Source organism: Cornus florida, unplaced genomic scaffold (genome assembly GCF_030987335.1).
Source record: "Cornus florida cultivar Cherokee Brave unplaced genomic scaffold, ASM3098733v1 CherokeeBrave_3.0.0_Hap2_Chr05, whole genome shotgun sequence".
NCBI classification, from domain to species: Eukaryota; Viridiplantae; Streptophyta; class Magnoliopsida; order Cornales; family Cornaceae; genus Cornus; species Cornus florida.
Window position 1 is genome coordinate 12,254,487 of NW_026775575.1, and position 20,514 is coordinate 12,275,000.

The following is a 20,514-nucleotide window of genomic DNA, read 5'->3' on the forward strand; positions in this document are numbered from 1 at the left end:
TGCCTACCAAGATATTTGATGCGAGCTAAAAGAGCTCAAAGTCTTGCTAGAAACGTTAAACACTAGTGCTTCATAGGGTTTCCCAACCCTATTCCTTCCCTATTTCTTTTTATTTTTCACTTCTTGCTTCGTCTAGATACAATCTGGGATCACAACACACACACACACACACACACACACACACACACACATATGTATATATATACATACACACACACATACAAAACAATATGTATATAGATATATATACACACATATAAAACAACCATATATATATATATATATATATATATATAAATATACACACACATACAAAACAACCATCTATATATAGATATATACACACACACATACAAAACCCCCATGTTTTAACATACACATATGCCCTTAATAGAACACTATAACTATGTAATAGTAAAAGTCATTTTAATTAGTCAATTAAAATATTTTACACCTGTCATTTTTTTCCTTTTTTATCATCACTGTAATCACCCAAATCAATGGCACCACCACGTCATCGCCCCCACCGCCACTTTTACCAGTGCCTCCCCTACCACCAATATAGGTGGCTTTGTTACCACCACAATTGATGCCCAAGACACCACCATTCCTTCGAACCCACACCTGAACCAAAAAACAAGCCAACAATCATCGATGCGATTTCCATCGGTGGCGGCGGCAGCGACAATGATTTGCGACAACGATGACGATCTACGGCAGTAGTGACGATCTGCGACGATGACGATCTACGAAAGTGGCGGCTACAACGATGATAAAATTATAATAAAATAAGGCAAACTAATTTTTAAAGGTTGGATTACACATAATTAGAGAGCATAGACTCAACTAAATATTAATATATTTTTTTCTTTTATTTTTGAACCTTCGCATTAGATACGTGGATTATACAAAAAAAGATGTACCTATCATATTTTATTGAAAGAAAAAAAATTTTATTGGTTCATAAAAATAGTTGTTGAAAACTCACAAAGTCACAAAAAGAGAGAATTACTCAACAACAAATACAAACAAGTTAGTTGGATAAAATAGGAAAGTCAAATAAAAGGGACTCCTTTCACGGGAAAATACTATTTTCGCGTGTTTTGTGCGTGAAAATTTTTGCGGACAAATAGACCGTTGCGGGAAACTAGATTTTTTCTTTCTTTTCTTTTTCCTTCTATCCAAACTCCAAAAAAATTTAAAAATTTTCTCTTTTTTTTCTTTTCTAGTTGATTCCACCTAACCAAACGAAGTCTTAGGGTGTAAGTGAAAGTTAAAACTAAAATATTCATCTAGTTGAAAAATGACCTAACCTCAGGGATGCGGGAAATTGTAACCCTTTCTTTTAGTAAGCCTTAAAAAGTGACTAGGTAAATCCACATGGGAGGGGGATCAATGCAGGCTTCCCTCAAGGGGTGTATGTGTAATTTAACCTTCTTTTTTTTTTTTTTTTTTTAATGGTTTTTTTCCTTCCATTTCCATTCTAGCAAATTGGCCCTAATTGTTGTCCTCCCACTCTCGGCGGTACACACCCTCGCTCTCTTTGAAGTAGACACCAAAAGCCCTCAAATTGTTCCCCCACTCTCGGTATACACACTCTCCCTCTATAGGGTTTTGTGTTGTGGTTTTGCAGTCAGTGAGAGAGAGAAGCGAAGAGACATGGCGTGGGGTTGCAGAGCTCTCGTGGCGGCTGCCAAAAATTCCGCCGCAGCGACCCCCACCGCCACCTCCATTTCGATGGTCACTAAGCAAACCGGCATACTGAAGCCTGTACCGGTATCGCCGGCTCTTGGAAAGTTCCTCGGCGGCGTCTCTGAAACTTCCCGCGCCGTGGCCGTCAAGAAGTTGTGTGTATATATCAAGAGCAACAACCTCCAGGTCTCTTCTCCCCCCCCCCCCCCCCCCCCCTCTCTCTCTCTCTCTCTGTGTAACCATTTCTACGTGTATATACACATGTGTACATAGATTCCATTTCACACTATATGTGATTTTTAGTTGTAATCGCGTATCATTTCGCTCTTAGCGTTTTATTTGACTATACTGTACTTTAGCCTCCAGGGTTTCCTCCGCCAAGGTTCTGTGTATAACTACTTTATGTTTAGGTAGATGGATTGAGAATAGCGTTATGTTTTTCTTTTTGCAAAACTGTACTGCATTTGAGCTATTGCATGTTTTTTTTTATTTTTTATTTATTCTTCTGCGGATGTTCCTTTATTTATTTATTCAAATTCTCTGTTTAATTATTTAAACAGAGAAAGAGGAAAAGAGGAAGTTGTTCAGAAAAAACCAAAGCACTGCATTAGATGCATCCCTCTGAAGACCATGACCACCCAGAGCTCTAGAACCAAACTGTTGAATCAGAGACTGACCCTGTACCAAGGATCATGGAACAGACTAAAAGATGAACCATCACCAATCTGAAAGATTTTATTGTCCAACATAAAGTCTCTAACTGAAAGAATGTTCCTCCAAATCATTGAGTCACCATATTTCTGTCCAAAATTCCAGAAAGAAACTTTTCGCCAACAACTTTAACAGAGCCTCATAATTTCTATATATGTGACATGATTCAATTTCACACTCTATATGTGATTTTAGTGTTATACCGGTAAGTGATAATGTTGATTTCTGCTTGCTTCTAGGTAACTTATTGTGTTTGTGTATACATGACTTTATGCATAGGTTGATGGATTTAGAAATTAGTTTGAGGTTTTTTCCTTGCAAAAACAATATTGGGTTTTAGCTATTGAATTGATATTATGTTTTATTTCTTTGTGCCCTTTTAAACCCCCTGTTTAAATCCTTAGGAATGATTGAGCTAAAAAGAAAGCCAACTACTAAGCATAGGGTATTATTTGATGGCAAATATGCGGCAACTATTCTTCTTTTTTCCTTTTCATTTCAATGAACGAGTGTTGGTTTATTCTGACATTTGAATGCATCAAATTTTCTTTGTTTGTGTAGATAATATTGCTTGTTCTGTTAGATTATTGTTCAATACGTGGCAACTGTTTTTTTTCTTCTTTTTCACTTCAATGACTGAGTGTTGGTTTCTTTTGACATTTTAATGCATCAAATTTTCTTGGTTTGTGTAGAGAATATTGCTCCTTTTGTTAGATTATTGTTCAATATGCGGCAACTGTTCTTTTTTCTTTTTCACTTCAATGAATGAGTGTTGGTTTATTCTAACATTTGAATGCATCATATTTTCTTGGTTTGTGCAGGTAATATTGCTCCTTCTGTTAGATTCTTTTTTTGATTAGTAAATAATGTATTAAAGAGAATTCAATAGGGGAACACATCCCAAAAGAGCTACAAAAGAACAGAGGGCCTCAAAGAACCCAAAAGATCTACAAACTCCTCTATGGATTTACAATATCTCCCTATTACCCAAGAAAAAAGGGTGCTAATAATGGAGAATTTCAAAGACCCAATAGGATTTTCCTTTACTTCAAAAGATCTCCTATTTCTCTTAAGCCAAATGCACCACCAAACACATAAAGGTGTAACTCTCCAAAATGCTGGACTTGAGCCCCCACTGAACAGCCTTTTTAAGCCCAAATAAAGCATCTGGGAGACCTCGGCATAACCCACTGATACCCGAACAACCCAAGAATCAACATCCAACAAACCTGCTCCATTGGGCATTGCAAAAGAAGGTGATCAATTGTTTCCTCATCATTCTTACACATAAAGCCCTAGTTAACCACAATCTGTCTCCATCTCCTTAGGTTATATCGAGTCAAAATCTTCCCTAAGATGGATGTCCATGGAAAAAAGCCACTTTGAGTGGAGTCTTAGAACGCCAAATAGCCCTCCACAGAAAGGGAGGAGTCGGATTATCCGAAAGACACCTATTTTGGGATCTAACATCAAGGCGCCCATGACAAGAAGGAAGCCACACCCAAGAGTCAAAAACATCTCCCTTGATCTCCTGGCGATAGAAGAGCTCCAAAAAACCACAAACATCCTCAATTTCCCAATCCTGAAAATGTTTCAAGAATCGAACATCCCATACTGTTCTCCCACTGTCAAGGCGATAACAGTTGACCACCATAGCCTGACGGTTAAAGGCAATCCGGAAGAGTTTAGGGAAAGTGTGTGCAAGAGTTCAATCACCACACCAAATGTCCTCCCAGAAATGGATTTCCCTGCCATCCCGAACACGAAACCTAACATGTTTAGAGAATTCATCCCATCCCTTCCGAATAAATTTCCACCCCAACTCCACTTGGGAGTCTCACCTCCGAAGAATGCCAGCCCCCTCTCAACTCCCTATATTTGTTCACAACCACCGTCTGCCATAATCAATGCCTCTCAATCCCAAATCTCTAGAGCCAGTTCCCCAACAAGGCCTTATTGAACAACACCAATCTTCTGATGCCCAAACCCCCCTTCTGGATCTGAGTGTAGGCATGCTCCCATTTAACCAAATGAAACTCGAACTCCTCCCCCTCACCTCCCCGTAGGAAGTTCCATTGTAACCTCTCAATTCTCTCTGCAAAACTACAAGGAATTTGGAAGATCGATAGGAAATAAGTAGGAGGACTCGATAGAGTGATTTTCATTAAAGTGATCCTCCCATCTTTAGACATATACCGCTTCTTCCATCCTGCCAGTCTCTTATCAAATCTCTCAACCACTGAGTCCCAATTACCCACTCTCCTGGATGGAACCCCAAGAGGCACTCCCAGATAAGTAATGGGAAAAGAACCAATACTGCAACCTAAAGTGTTGGCTAAAGTTGAGATCCGAGGAACATCCCCAACCGGCACTAAAACACTCTTCCCTACGTTCACCTTCAAACCAGAGACAACTTGAAACCAAATCGAAATACATCACATGAATCTCATCTGGAACTCATTAGCATCATAGAAAACCAGCATGTCATCAACAAACATCAAATGAGAGATCTCCAACTGGCTAGTGACATCTCTTCCCACCCTAAAGCTTCTAAAAAGACCCAAATCCACACCACTTGCCATCATTTTACTGAGACCCTCCATCACAATCAGAAAAAGAAAGGGTGACAGCAGGTCTCCTTGTCTCAACCCCCTCGAGCTGCCAAAAAATCCGTTGGAGCATGAGGACCAAAAACCTAGCACTTGAGATGCAGAACCCAATCCATTGCTTCATCTCTCCCCAAAACCCATTCTCTCAGAAAAAGAAACAAGAAAATTCTAGCTGACGTGATCATAAGCCTTTTTAATGTGCAGTTTGCATAAGACCCCTGGAACCCCAATGCACAATCTAGAATCAAGACATTCGCCAACTATAAGTACTGAATCCAAAATCTGACTTCCCCTGGCAAAAGCATTTCCCGTCCAATACCTCCCTCAATCTCAAAGCCAAAACCTTAGCAATTATTTTGTAGATGCATCCCACCAAACTAATTGGTCTAAAGTCCTTCACATCCATCGCTCCCCCTTTATTTGGAATAAGGGCAATAAATATTGAATTTAAGCTGGGAATGAAAAGCATGGTAAGTGTTCATCACCTATCCCTTAATCACCCCCAACTCTATTTAAGCTCATCTGTTGGATTATTGATCCTGGGATTTTGAACAAAAGGGTTATTGTTGGCATCCACATCTCCTCCTCTTATGTAGTTTGTTTATCTATTAATTATCTGGGGATACACATCCTTCACTAATGATGCCTGAAGGAGCTCTTATCCTATCATCAATGCTTAACTATTGATATATATATATATATTAGGGTAAAGTGCATTAAACCCCCCCCTGAACTATTGGGGTATGTGCAAGAAACCCCCCTGAACTATAAAAGTTGTAAAAAACCCCCCTGAACTATTGGGATATGTGCAAGAAACTCCCCTGAACTATAAAAGTTGCAAAAAACTCCCCTGAACTATTGGGGTATGTGCAAAAAACCCCCTTGAACTATATATTTTTTTGCAGTTCACCCCATCCACGTGAATTGATTGACTGAAAGGGATGATGAAGCCGAGGAATTTGTTGCTGGGATCGGTGGGTCTCCTGTCATAGCTCCATCATAGCCGTTGCACCACCCGCCAGATCCGTCGGCTATATATATCGCACTTCTTTGCACCGTTACGTCAGCTCATCGCCGTCACCGCCTTGCCCGCCGTTTAGCTCACCTTGCTCGCCGATCCATTCCACCGTCCATTCCAATCTCGCCGGCCCATTTCGCCATCTCCATAGCCGAGCACACAGCCGTCCACAGTTCACCGCCGAGCCCCCTTGAGCTCGTTGCCGCCTCCACAGTTCACGGCCGAGTCAACCGAGCTCTCATCACAGCTGAGTCCTCCGCGCACAAGCCGCGATCATCCGAGACTGAGCCATCCCGCTGACCTCGGATTTCTTTGGTCTCTTCTCTCTCTCTAGCTCTCAGTTTTGGGTTGTGTTGGGTGAAAAACATATTTTGGCAGAAAAAAAAGTAAGAAGTGTATAAGTTAAAACGACGCAGTGTGTTGTAAGGGTAAACTGGTCTTTCAAAATTTTCGATGCCGGAAGCTGATGTCATGGGGGTAAATTGCAACAAAATCATAGTTCAGGGGGGTAAAATTGCAACAAAATCATAGTTCAGGGGGTTTTTTTGTAGTTCATGGGGGTTTCTTGCAAATGACCAATAGTTTAAGGGGGTAAATTGCAACAAAATCATAGTTCAGGGGGTTTTTTTGTAGTTCAGGGGGGTTTCTTGCAAATGACCAATAGTTCAAGGGGGTTTAATGCATTTTAACCTATATATTATTTAACTACCAGTAGCCATCTTTTCCTTTCCATGATTGACCTTTCAAAGTAATACATAGCTTCATTATGGAGTTTGATTTGGATTTTTCATTGGGCTGTATTTTAGAATGAGATGCTATTTGATGAATACATTCATCTCTTCTTGATTGGATCAAATGTCAATTGTGCCAATACATCTTTCTCTTTTTGTTTTGATGTGTCATTCAAATGTTTATGTAGTTATATACTTCGAAATTGTGCATTCTTTTTGCGTTGTGAACTTAAACTAGAGTCTGCCTCTTGAGCTGCTAGACTGTCTGCAATTATAGCTTTCCTTTTTGTTAACATGTGGTCATGCAAATGTTTATGTAGTTATGTAGTTATATGTGGTATTGTGATGGAGGCTTTTGGCAGAATGATGCCAAGGGCAGTTGATTTGGGTTTGTTGAGAGGTTTGATGTTGCTAGTCGGCTAGAGATCTCCCATTTGATGTTTGCGGATGGCACCTTGTTTTTTTGTGATGCGGATGTGTTTCAGATGAGATATTTGAGATGTGTTCTAATTTGGTTTCAAGTCGTTTCTGGGTTGAAACTTAATATGGGCAAAAGTGTCTTAGTGCCAGTGACAGAGGCTCCGGATATCTTTACTTTGGCTCTTGTTTTAGGTTGCAACACTGGTTCATTACCCATTTCTTATTTGGGTCTACCTATTGGAGCTTCATCCAGGAGTGTGGGTAGTTGGGATCCGGTGGTGCAGAGGTTTGAGAAACTGCTTGTTGGGTGGAAGAAACAGTACCTCTCCAAAGGGGGGAAGGTTATTCTTTTGAAGAGTACTTTGTCGAGTCTTCCTACATACTTTCTTTCAGTCTTCCGGATTCCCTCTTCAATGGCTGAAAGGATCGAGAGGCTGCAGAGGAATTTTCTGTTGGGTGGTAAAGGGGAGGAGTTCAAGTATCACTTAGTACAGTGGAGAGGGTTTGCACTCCAATTCAACAAGGTGGGTTGGGAATCAGAAGATTAGTGCCTTTTAATAAGGCCTTATTGGGTAAATTGCTTTGGAGATTTGGGATAAAGAGAAATAGACTCTAGAGAAGGGTGATTGTGAGCAGACATGGGGAGGCGAGAAGAGGGTGGCACACCCTCGATGTTAGATTGCCATATGGGATTGGGGTTTGGAAACACATTCAGAAGGTGTGGGACGAATTCTCTAAGCACATGAGATTTCGTGTCAGAGATGGCAGGAGTATACGATTTTGGGATGACATATGGTGCGGGGAGCGTTCCCTTGCTAGCACTTTCCCTAGACTCTTTAGGATTGCTTCTGATAGACATGCCATGGTGATCGACTGCTATCGCCTTGATAGTGAAAGAATAGTGTGGGATGTACGCTTCTTGAGGTTGTTTCAGGATTGGGAGATGGAGGATGCTATGAACATTTTGGATATGTTATATTGCCAAGAGATGGTTGAGGATACTTCCGATATATGTGTTTGGGCTCCATCTTCACTTAGGCGTTTTGCTGTTTGGTCATTTTATCATTGTTTTGTGGATGCTCCTGGATTGTCTTTTCCATGGACGACCGTTTGGCGAACAAAAGCACCTCTCAAAGTAGCATTTTTTGTATGGACATCCGTACTGGGAAAGATCTTGACTCAAGACAACCTTCAGAGAAGAAGATAGATCGTGGTGAATTGGTGTTTTATGTGCAAAAATGGCGAGGAAACGGTTGATCTTCTTTTACATTGTCCAGTGGCTCGAGATTGTTGGCTTTTGTTTTTGGGTTTGTTTGAGATTCATTAGGTTATGCCACGGTCTACCAGAGGCTTGATTGAGGTCTGGAGAGGATGCATAGTGGGGGCCCAAGCTCATGACTCTTGGAAGGTTACTCCTTTGTGTATATGGTGGTGTCTATGGGCTTGAAAGAAATAGGAGATCATTTGAAGGAAAGAAAAATCATGTTGGGTTGTTGAAATTCTCCATCCTTAGCACCCTTTTTTGTTGGGTTCTAGGGAGAAATTGTAAATCCTTGGACGAGTTTGTAGAGTTTTTGGATTTGTTGAGGGTTTAGAGGCCCTATTTGGCCTTGTGCTGTTTTTTGAGGGACGCGTTCCCCTTCTGAACGCTTTTATTGAATTTCTTACTTATCAAAAAAAAAAAAAAAAGCTTCAAAATTTTGCATTCTTATTGCATTGTGAACTTACACTAGGGTCGATGTTTACTACAAAATGCTAATACCTAGCAAACCTTGATTGAATTGCGCGAATGAAATTGGTAACCCATAACCTTTTGTTGACACCTTGGATTCAGTAGTCCAACAATTTTTTAAGAGAGAGAGTATCGTAGATAGAGATGGAGAGAGCGAGATGGCAGAAAGGCGTGAATTTGGGAACGACAACTTGGAAAGAATGTAGGTTTAGGGTTTGGAAAGTATGGCTTGTATACTTTTAAAGGGCTTTAAATGCATTTATTGGGGGTAGGCAAATTATGGATTCTGCACTCATTGCGAGTGAATGTGTGGATTTTAGGTTAAGGAGCGGTGTTTTAGGAGTTCTGTGTAAGCTTGATATTGAGAAAGCATATAATCATGTTAGTTGGAAATTGCTGTTATATTTGTTAGGGAGGATGAGTTTTGGGGAGAGATAGAGGAAGTGGATTGAGACTTGCATTTCTTCTGTTAGATTCTCTGTATTGGTGAATGGGTCCCTATTCGACTTTTTTGGAAGCTCTCAAGGTTGGATCCCCTTTCTCCTTTTATTTATTTATTATTGTTATGGAGGTCTTTAGCAGATTGATGAGGAGGGCAATGGAGTTGGATTTTATCAGGGTATTCAGGATGGGCTCGGATACTGGGCAGCAGATGGATATCTCTCATTTCCTTTTTGCGGACGATACTTTGGTTTTTTGTGATGCGGATGTGTCCCAACTCAAATATTTAAGGTGTGTACTGGTCTGTCTTCAGTCGTCTGGGTTGAAAGTTAACGTGGGTAAAATTATGCTTGTCCCTGTGGGGAAGGTTTAAGGGGTGACTTCGCTTGCTGCAGTTCTCGGATGTGGGAGGAGTTCCTTTCCGATTGTTTATCTAGGTTTGCCTTTGGGTGCTTCGGCCAGGAGGGTGGATGTTTGGAATCCAGTGATTCAGCGATTTGAGAATAGATTGGCTGGATAGAAGAAGCAATATCTTTCGAAGGGCGAGAAAGTCACTCTGATGAAGAGCGCCTTGTCTAGTCTCCCAACATACTTCTTATCCCTCGATCAGATCCCGTGCATGGTTGCTGAAAGAGTCGAGAATCTCCAACGGAATTTTCTCTGGGGTGGTCGGGGTGAGGAGTTCAAGTATCATCTTGTCAGGTGGGAACATGCTTGTAGGCCGCTTCAAATGGGTGGTCTTGGTATTCGGAGGATGATCCCCTTTAATAGGGCACTCCTTGGGAAGTGGTTATGGAGATTTGATAGTGAGAGACATCGTTTATGGAGGAGGGCTATTGCGTGTCGTTTTGTGGAGGAGAGAGGGGGATGGTCTTCTAGGCCAGTTAGATATGTTGCTGGTGTGGGGGAGTGGAAATTTATTTGAAAGGGTTGGGACGAGCTTTCTAAGCATATTAGGTTCAAAGTTTGGGAGGGCAGGGATGTCATGTTCTGGGAGGATTATTGGTGTGGGGATTGCCCGTTGTCTCGTTTGTTTCCAAGACTTTTTAGGATTGCTGCATATAGACATGCTATGGTAACGGACTGTTATCGGCTTGATAGCGGAAGGCTTACGTGGGATGTGCGTTCTCGGCATTCTTTTCAGGATTGGGAACTTGATGATGTCCTTGGCCTGTTGGATCTTTTGTATAGAAAATATTTGGACAGTAGAGGGTTTGATTTCTTGGTTTGGATGCCTTCTCCTCAGGGGAGGTTTGATGTCTGTTCTTTGTTCCTTTGCCTCGCTGGTTTTCATACTTTTAATTTTCCGTGGAAGAAGGTTTGGCGTTTGAAGGCCCCTCTCAGGGTGGCATTTTTTGTTTGGACTGCAGCTTGGGGCAATATTCTGACTCTGGACAATTTGAGAAAGAAAAGACAGATTACAGTCAACTGGTGTTTTATGTGTAAGAATGATGGAGAATTTGTGGAGCACCTTCTTTTGCATTGTCCTGTGGCCTATGATTGCTAATCTTATTTTTGGTCTTTTTAGCATCCATTGGGTTATGCCTCGGTCTGCAAGGGAGTTGATTGATGGTTGGAGGGGCCAGAGGGTGGGGGGCCATGCTTGTGTATGTTGGAGGGTGACCCCCCTTTGTGTTTGGTGGAGCATTTGGAAAGAGCGAAATAAAAGATCTTTTGATGGGGAGGAAACCTCCATTGAGGCGTTGAAATTTGCTATTATTAGTTCTCTTTTTAGTTGGGTGATGGGGAGAAATTGTATATCTTTAGATAAGATTGTTGACTTTTTGGGTTCTTTGGGTCCATAGGGTTGTATTTTGGTTTGGTTCCTTGTATATCTCTTGGGATGCGTTCCCCTTTTGAACGCTTTCTAATACATTTTATTTATCAAAAAAAAAAATAAATAAATATAAATAAAGGGCTTATAATGCTCTTTGGGCTAATAGTATATGATATTGTTTTGGGTTAAACTTTTGTCTAAACCAAATTGGGCCTAATATAATTTGAAAATTAATTAAAATGTATAATATATATATATATATATATATATATATATATATATAGAGAGAGAGAGAGAGAGAGAGAGAGAGAGAGACGTACATACATACATACATACATAATGGCCATGTTCGCGAGCTCGTTCACGAGCTTTTTGTTCACAAACATGTTTAGGAACTAATGAACCGAGCTTGACGTTGTTTGGTTTGTCACAACCCGGAAATTTAGAACACAACAATTATATTAATAATCTCAAATAAATATCTAAAGACTCCCAATTAATATAAATAAAGTCTCAAATAAATCAAGACAACAAAAATTAAAGCCTAATTAAAAGTCCGGGGTATTACAATCTCCACCCCTTTAAGGAAATTCGTTCTCGAAATTCAAATCTCAATTGGTTTCCGTATCATCCAAAAAAACATAAACCACACAAGTCCTTTACACTTTTCCCCCAGGCGATGTGAGATAGTGCGACCTTTAACTTGGTTGCGGTAGCTTGCCACCTGCCCACCCACTGTAAGTCGTCATGGTAGCTAGTCAATGTCCATCGCCCTCCCACACACAGCCAGTGTCCAACACCTGTCCACTCACACTGTAGCCCGTTGTGGTAGCTAAACGGTGCACGTCATTCGCCCACACACACCCGTTTACATGTGGTAGCTAGCCAGTATCCGCCACTCACCCACACACACCATCTACATCGTCACTATCACCACACTTCCGGATGGGTAATAGCTTTGATACCAAATCTATCATGACCCGAACTAGGGGTTAGTAACAAAACAGGATTCCGAAACTGTCAATTTAGAAAAGTTGGTGGTGGAAATCACACTATACCAAAATAGGAGAAAGCCCATGAAGTTAGAAAACAACTGGCGGACCCAATGGTATCCGGATCAAGGCAGAAGGGAGGGGCCTTAGGGGTGAGAATCTCTTGTACTCGGCGTTGTTTGGGATTGGCTTGTTTATTAAACGAGCTTAGAAATACTTTTTTAGCTTGGTTCGTTTACTAAACAAACGAACACGAACCAAGCCCTTGTTGAGCCAAGCTCGAGCTATTCGTCGATCGTTTGGAATGATAGGGGAGGGGTGAAGATGGCTTGGGTGTAGCAGATCTATGAACCATAGTTTCATTTGTTTTAGTGTTGTGCGGAGGAGGTCTAGTTGGTTGGCATACAAAGGTTCCATTTTAAGGGGATTTCTTTGCTTGGCTAACGACCCTTGTAAATATTTTGATGATTGATCATCATGGAGCGTGGCGTTGCTGTTTTTGTGTAAAGGAGCCGAGAGATAATGTATCAACTGATTTAAATCATTGTAGGGGTAGGTAGGAAATAATTTAGAGGTGGTTCAACAGTGCATAAACTTGTATATTAAATCAACTTATTTGTATATTTCTTTTCTCCTCAGTAAATTTATGTAATACAAATGTATAATTATATATATATATGATTGTTGTGAGATCTGTTTCTGTTGTGAGATACGTTTTGCCTCTTTCTTAACGAGCTTTGAGCTTGGCTCAAATTTGTCGTGAACATTTTTGAGCCGAGCTGAAACACTGAGGTGTGAGCTTGGCTCGAGCTCGAGCTGAGCTAAATCAGCCCATTACTCGGCTCGGCTCGGCTCGGCTTGTTTATAGCCCTGCAACCAACTATTTAGGTAGGTAAATTTTAGCTTTAAGGAACAAAAAGTAAATATAAGGACACTCATAGCAGCCATAAAGAAAATAAACATTTCATAGCCGAAGATGACAAATCACGGAGTGTCATGAAGTAAGAGGGGGAGAAAAAATGAAGCACCTCTCACAAGCTGAGAGGCTAGGTTTGCTTAACGCATCCGAATGTGCCAAGGCACAAACTATCAAGGAACAAAACCCAAATCTAGAGGCCAACCAAGAATTTGAGGGTCATTTCTCCCGCATTTTGGATCCGAAGGGATTGCAGGTCTCCTTGAGTTTTTAAGATATGGTTTCTTAGACTTGAGATTTACTATTTTTGTCCCCCTTTTACACCTGATAAGTGTTTCTCCCTTTAGGGAAGTTTTTCTTTCTTGGGCTGCTGCTTTGGAGGCTACTGATAACATGAGCAAGGTGGGGAGTATTCCAGTGGCCATCATCTATTATTCTATTTTTGTATTCCAGTGGTTCGTCTTTATCTCCCTGTTTGGTATTGAGTGAATAATGTCATGATTAACGATGGATTTTCTCAGCAGTTGGGAAGGGGTTATCAGCGGGGGAGAGTTATGAAGGTGTGGGATAGGGTCCCCATACATCTAGTGTGGTGCATATGAGACAAAAGGAATAGAAGAACTTTCGAAGTACTCGAGTTTCCAGTTTTTAGATTAAAACATGTTTTTTTTTTTTTGGTTATATTTGAAGTTGTTATTTCTGGCTTAAAGGTCCCGTTTTGTAGATTTTTGGCAATATGTGCTTAGGGGCTTGATCTTTTTGTACAATTGGTATACTTCACATGTGGCTCGCGGCCCCAGTTTGGTGCCAGTTGATTTACTCTCTTACCCCCACCTCAAAAAATATTTGTTTTATTCACTGTCTAGTTTTTGCTTCTGTAAATGCAGTGGGCAGATATGGTTTGTAATGTTTAGAACTTTCTAGATGAACTAATGTCTGTAATGTTTAGAACTTTCTAGATGAACTAATGTCTGTAATGTTAGGCATGGCTTTGTCTTTATAAGCTCCCATTAAATAATGTCACTTAGCAAAAACCAAGGGTCATCTGAAGTTAAACGTAACCTGGAGCTAAAGCTTGAGAGTTTGTTTTATGTCCTATTCCCTGCACCATGCCTTTATAATTCAGTATCATTTTAGCTAAAATGATTTTTTAAATGATTTTCTACCATAGTTGCTGATGCACTTAATGCATGTTGCACTGCAATCGAAGAATTCCAGATTGTGTACTTCCAATCTAATTCTAATTGTTGAATTCTTGTTCTTTGATTCCTGATTGTTGAATTCTTATTCTTTAATTCCTAATTGTTGAGTTCTTATTCTTGAATTCTTTATTGATCAATATTGCATGTAATCTACATATTAAATATGACATGCACTCTGTTCAGCATTAAAAGTCCATTTTATTTTTAGGGTCTTTTTTCTTCCTTTTAAATATATAGAACTGGAGAGTGGCATCTTAACTGTTGGCATATCAGTTATAAACCTGTTGTCCTATTTTTCCATGTAGAATGGGTCATCTTTCATTGCTTGTCGATGGCTTTCAACTTCCATCCTAACTCTTCAATCAAGTGAAGCTGCATTTCCCCCCAATTTATTATCCACAAAGTGTGTTGTAACTCCAGAACGTACTCCAGGTATGAGGAAGGCCTATGACCTAATATTTAGTAGGTTTCATTTTGTTTCTGAAGAGAGAGTTTACAGTTTTAAGAATCTCAATTTAAATGGTTTACAAAAAATTCTTGGCTGGCATGTTAGACATGCATGAGCACTTTGTAAGCATTTTCCTTGATATTAAAAATAGTATGACTAGGAAAGTGGGGGATAGTATTCCCATGCCATACGATTTTGTGTGATATCTAAATTTGAGTCCAACTGTGAAAAAAAAAAAAATAATAAATAAATAAATTTGAGTCCAACTGCTTGATGCCTTTGCATTTAGCAGCACCCAATGGGTCAAAATAAGAGAGTCAATAGTGTAAATATTAATAGAGTAGAGGCACTTGAACTTTGGCTGAAATTTGTTACCATATCTCAAGGCATTTAAGAACAGAGTATATGTGCTGGGAGCCTGGGACTCATTCTAAAAAAAGTGGAAATAATTGCATAAATTTCAGTATTCTAATATCACCATGTGATGAATATAAGATGATAAGATCTTTTAAGTTCGTGATTTTTATGAAAGTGTGTTCTCTTGAGCCCAAGTTTCAGCATTGAAAATGAAAAAATGATTTTAGAGAATGTTATAACAGTGAAATTTTTGTTGCTTTAAGAAAAAAAATTAAGGACATTAAACAAATATAATCTTGATTTTTCTTTAGAGTAACAAAATTTTCTTTAATGATACCACTGCCCTTTCCCTATTGGAGATGTAATTTGCTTATCGCGTATTTCATTTTCCAGACATTTTGGAAATTCTATACAAATTCAAATTGCCCCATCAGCATGACTGCTCCTAATTCATAAAATGAAAAATATTGTCATTGTTTACTATGAATCTCAAATGGTGGCAGGTTTTCCTCAGAGTTGACATTGATGCCACACCATTGCCTATGGTGATGGTTTAAGGTTTCTTTTCTGACCCCATTTTGTTTAATTCATACCCTACAGTGCTATGTCAACCACAAAGAAGTCATTCACCTTCAATGGGAAGTTCAAACATGCCCAGGCCCAATATATAAATTAATAATATATTTCAATGTACTTGAAAATTTTGGTATATCGCTCTGCAGATGGTACAATGTTAATGTGATACGATTTGCAGTTGGCAATCCTATAATTAAAGTAGACTCATATATATGTATAACTTTTTGCCATATCTATCCAGCTGCGATCATCATCTTATGGTTTTCAAGATCTCTATCCTTTTTTGTTTTATTTTTATTTTTTTTCTAAAAAAATCCATTGATAGATTGGTATGCTGGAGAGATCTATTAATTGTACACGACTGGCGTCCACCATTCTCATGCATTTACTTAACCTTATTTTCTCTCTCCATAGTTGTTTACAGTGGGAAAAATTATAGGCTTTTAAGATTTATTTGCTGGAAGTGGTGGATGAGTTGATGAAATATAAAAATTGTCTAAAAATATCTATATGATGCCTTTCACCTTAAACATATTAAATGTTTCCTGGTACTTTAATCACTTTTTACATCCATGCAGACAGCCACTCACTGCAAAAGAACTGATGTGGCATTTTGTGTTTCAATTGGAAAATTCTAAATGTTCTGTTGATTTATTGGATTGATGTCATAGGACTCTGCCAGGACCTGGTAATCCCCGTGACAAATTTTTATAATGAAGACAAAGGCTTTATGGTTTTAGCTGGTGATGTTTTTGATTTACCTATAAGAAAGGATATTGTTCACCGTGTTGTGCGATGGCAGCTTGCTAAACGACAACAGGTATGAGATAATCTTCATGTTTCAACACAAATTGTACGAGACTCGAACGCCTTTATGTATCGAAACACAAGTATAGGTGTTGTTCTTGTCTTGTTTAGTCAACTTCTGAGCAAGATGGTTGATGCAACCATTATTAAGTGTTGTAGTTATTGAATTCTTATTTTTAACCTCGTTATTCTGCTTCCACACATGTTCTCTATTGTCCAGAGAAAAAATAAATTGATAAATTTCTTTGTCCATGTAAAATGCTTAATTTTTCACAGTATATGTAATTATCTTCGCATTTTGAGCTGTGGGGCTTTGTTTATGAAGTGGTGATGTTATTGAGAATGCTGGGATGTGTGTGGTTTGCAGGGAACTCATTCAACAAAAACTATTAGTGAAGTCAGTGGAACTGGGAAAAAGCCATGGCGACAGAAGGGTACAGGTCGAGCAAGGCATGGAACTCTGCGTGGGCCACAGGTAATATATTCTTATGGTTATTGCTTATCTGATTAGGATCGATTGCCTTCAACAATGTTGTGTGTAGATGATGCTTTTTAAATAGATATTAATGAATTCAGTTTCTGGTTAACAGTTTAGAGGTGGCGCTACCAAGCATGGCCCAAAGCCACGAAGTCATGCTTTCAAGCTGAACAAGAAGGTGCGGCGGTTGGGGCTAAAAATTGCACTGTCAGCTCGTGCGGCAGAAGGGAAGGCAAGTCCCTGTGTATGTGTATGTGTGTGTATCAGTTGTACAGCAGTCCAATTTCAAAGTTATTGTGCCAGGGTTCTTAAATACCATCATTTTCACATCCGAACAATTTTTAATGGTTGGTATGAAAGGCAGTTTTCATGCTATCAGAAAGACTTGATTTCGAGTCTGCACTATGATCTCTCAAGTCTCGCTCGCTTTCAGAATGGAGTAGTTCTTTACTATTTTGGTGTTTGTGTGATGAATCATTTTCAACCAGTAACCACAATTTGGCAATTGTATGAGTACTCTGTTACATATTACTCAAAATATCTTTTCTACACATTTGTTGGGTAAGTGGCTTTGGAGATTTGGGAGGTAGAGATCCAAGCATTGGAGGCGTGTCGTTTCCTGTCATTATGGGGAGGGGGAGGGTGGGTGGGTTTCTAGGGAGGTGAGATCCCCAGAAGGTATGAGTTCTTGGAAGCTGATCCGAAGGGGTTGGGATGAGTTTTCCAAATGCATTCGGTTCTAGATTCGGGGTGGAAGGAATGTCAGATTCTGTGAGGGTGGATGGTGTGGGGACTTGGCTTTGGCTCGTAAATTTCCTCGTCTTTTCAGCATTGCTGTGAATCGTCTGGCTGTGGGCGCTGATTGTTATCTTCTCGATAATGGGAGGGTGACCTGGAATGTGCAGTTCCGTAGACAGTTCCATGATTGGGAACTTTTGGACGTTACAGACTTTCTTGCCTTGTTGTATTGCCAGGTGATGGTTGGGGTGGGCATGGATGAGATGGTGTGGCTGGACTCATCGAGAGGAGTGTTTGAGGTTAGGTCTTTCTACAGAAGTGGTGGAGATTACTGGCCCTTCTTTCCCTTGGAAAGCCGTTTGGAGGACAAAAACTCCCTTGAAGGTGGCCTTTTTTTTTTTTTTTTCCCTGGAAAGCCTTGAAGGTGGCTTTCTTCTCGTGGACTGCTGCCCTAGGTAGCATCCTTAGTCTGGATAACCTGAGAAGGAGACACCAGATTACGGTTAATTGGTGCTACATGTGCAAGAAGTCGGGTGAATTTGTGAATCACCTTCTTCTCAATTGCTCGGTGGCTAGGGATGGTTGGTCTATGTTTTTTGCTGCTTTTGGTCTTTTTTGGGTCTATCCAGAAACCACAATTGATATGTTAGAGACTTGGAATTGGTGTATAGTGGACAGCCGAGTCAGAGACCCTTGGAGAACCACTCCCCTTTTCATTTGGTGGGGGCTCTGGCGTGAGAGGAATAGGAGAGCTTTTGAGGGACAGGAAACTCCCACTTGGTCTCTCAAATACAATATATTATCTTCTTTATTCTTTTGGGTTTATGGGCGGGATTGTATTTCCTTGATCTTCTTTTTGGATTTTGTGGATTGCTTAAAGTTATAGTATCGTCGTGCTCGACATCTGTTATCTTTGGGAGTGCTTCTCTTTTGGGTGTTTTTTATGAAATCTTACTTATCAAAAAAATTAATAATAATAAATCTTTTCCACAAGCTCAATCAGTTGACACGAGAAAATAAATTTTAAGGATAAAAAATAGATAATTTATTATCTTCAATTAGATGAAGCAATTTATGTATTTTGATTGTAAGATCTTTTTGTGAGTGTAATTTCCTTCTTGAATATCTTTCAATCTTTTGTTATGCTTTCTGTGGATTCTTCTCACATATCTTGATTAATTTTCTCCGTGATTTCTATGTGATGTCTGCAATCTAACTAGAGAAAGTTGAACCGTATACAGCTTATCGTTTTTGAGGATTTAGAAGTTCCTACACATAAGACCAAGAACATCGTGAACTATGTAAGCCAAATGGAGAACAGCAAGAAACTTTTGATGGTGGATGGCGGTCCCATAAATGAGAATCTAAAATTGGCCACAGGAAATTTACACTATGTTAACTTACTGCCTTCAATTGTAAGTTCCATTTTGTTTTTTGTTTATCTCTTGTTTTATTCTTATTGCAATAGAAGAGTCTTTTTATGCCTCATTAAGATATTCCTTTAGTGGACACATAACATATTGAAAATGCTTGATTTTCAAGTTTAACAACTAGTCATGCATCATACTCTTCTTTTGTATAATTTAATAAGATTAAAATTAGCCATGAAATTTTGCATGTCATGCTTTCGATTAGTCATAATTCTTTTTCCTTGAATATTAATGTTTGGACGATTACCTAAAACTATTATTATTAGTACTTCTACCCTAGCATTTTTTATTTATTTTTTCATTCTCATGTATTTTCTAGTTTAATTCTGAATATAGAATAATCCTTCTAGTACGAAGTTTCCAGAACCTGGAATCTATTACCACGCCAGTCGAATTCTCAACGAACCCACCTACTAATTATTGCAAATTTTATTAGATTCTATTCGAGTCACTCATGTTACTTAATTTCCATACGTGCGCTCATCACTGTTCCTCTTTATGGTTTTGCAGGGTTTGAATGTCTATAGTATATTGCTGCATGACACCTTAGTGATGTCCCGTGATGCCGTGAACAGGATTGTCCAGCGGATGCACACTCCAATTAATCGTTGAGTCTGTTGTGTGTTCAGCACCATTAATTTCAGGTCAGTAGGATTTTGGCGTTCCCTTGTAGTTCCAGGAGAAACAATATAGAAGCGCCAGAAATAATTAATAGTGCATTTTGTTATTTTGGAAGACATGCATGGCTCGAGATACCTGTATCGGTTCTTGTGTTAAACTTGTAACAGGAATTTTGTATTCAAACCTTGGTGATGTACTAGTATGAATTTTCTCTACGTTATATGTGTGCTCTATCCTGCAGTACGATTCATTTATTTTTTTATTTTTTATTTTTATTTTCAGTCTTCTCTTTATTGGTATTGAGGTAGTTTACTTTTTTTTGGCTCGCCCATGGGAGAGAAAAATGAAACCGAAGACTTCCGGCCTACTTGGTTTGTAATTTTGAGAATAATTTTTTATTTTTAAAAAAATTAATAAAAGACAAGACACGGAAGAAACATCGAATATTATTTGATTAAAATAAAAGATAAGAGGAAAAAGAGATGGAAACCCAAATTGATATAAGATGTAATATAATAAAAGGAAGAAAGAGAATTCAGTGAAGTCCCCACTTGATTTGGCTCGAAGCCGGTAATGACAAACAGACCATGATTAGGTAATTAATTTGCTACCCTATGGTAGTTCAGGATAAATATATATATGTACGTATATGTATATAACTATATATATAGTGTTTATATCCATTCATTTTCTTCCTGTGCTATGTAGGGCTATTTCCTACTATAAAATAAAAATAATAGAAGAGATTTTGTTTTGTTTTTTTTTTTTTTCTCCTTTCCCGACAAACATAGAAGAATTACATCTGAACACAAAGATCA

The 20,514-nt window shown here is 39.2% G+C and overlaps 1 protein-coding gene across 2 annotated transcripts; it reads left to right on the forward strand.

Moving 5' to 3' along the window:
• The first annotated feature begins 1,486 nt into the window (after positions 1 to 1,486).
• On the forward strand, positions 1,487 to 19,916 carry LOC132306112 (uncharacterized). Of its 2 annotated transcripts, none has more exons than XM_059803353.1 (7): positions 1,487 to 1,878; positions 14,547 to 14,673; positions 16,294 to 16,442; positions 16,797 to 16,904; positions 17,020 to 17,151; positions 18,887 to 19,060; positions 19,586 to 19,916. In XM_059803353.1, the coding sequence occupies exons 1-7, from the start codon at positions 1,660 to 1,662 to the stop codon at positions 19,685 to 19,687; spliced, it is 1,011 nt and encodes a 336-aa protein (XP_059659336.1). In that variant the 5' UTR covers positions 1,487 to 1,659; the 3' UTR covers positions 19,688 to 19,916. The 2 variants fall into 2 exon arrangements, with proteins under 2 accessions (XP_059659336.1, XP_059659337.1); XM_059803354.1 differs by having other exon boundaries at positions 1,489 to 1,878; positions 17,020 to 17,139.
• The last annotated feature ends 598 nt before the right edge of the window (positions 19,917 to 20,514 follow it).

Bases quoted from the DNA above. Each gene is read 5' to 3' on its own strand.
- LOC132306112 (XM_059803353.1), top strand. From the start codon at position 1,660: ATGGCGTGGGGTTGCAGAGCTCTCGTGGCGGCTGCCAAAAATTCCGCC. The intron at 16,443-16,796 runs GTATGAGATAAT...TGTGGTTTGCAG, and splicing joins AGCTTGCTAAACGACAACAG to GGAACTCATTCAACAAAAAC. The intron at 17,152-18,886 runs GTATGTGTATGT...AACCGTATACAG, and splicing joins AAGGGAAGGCAAGTCCCTGT to CTTATCGTTTTTGAGGATTT.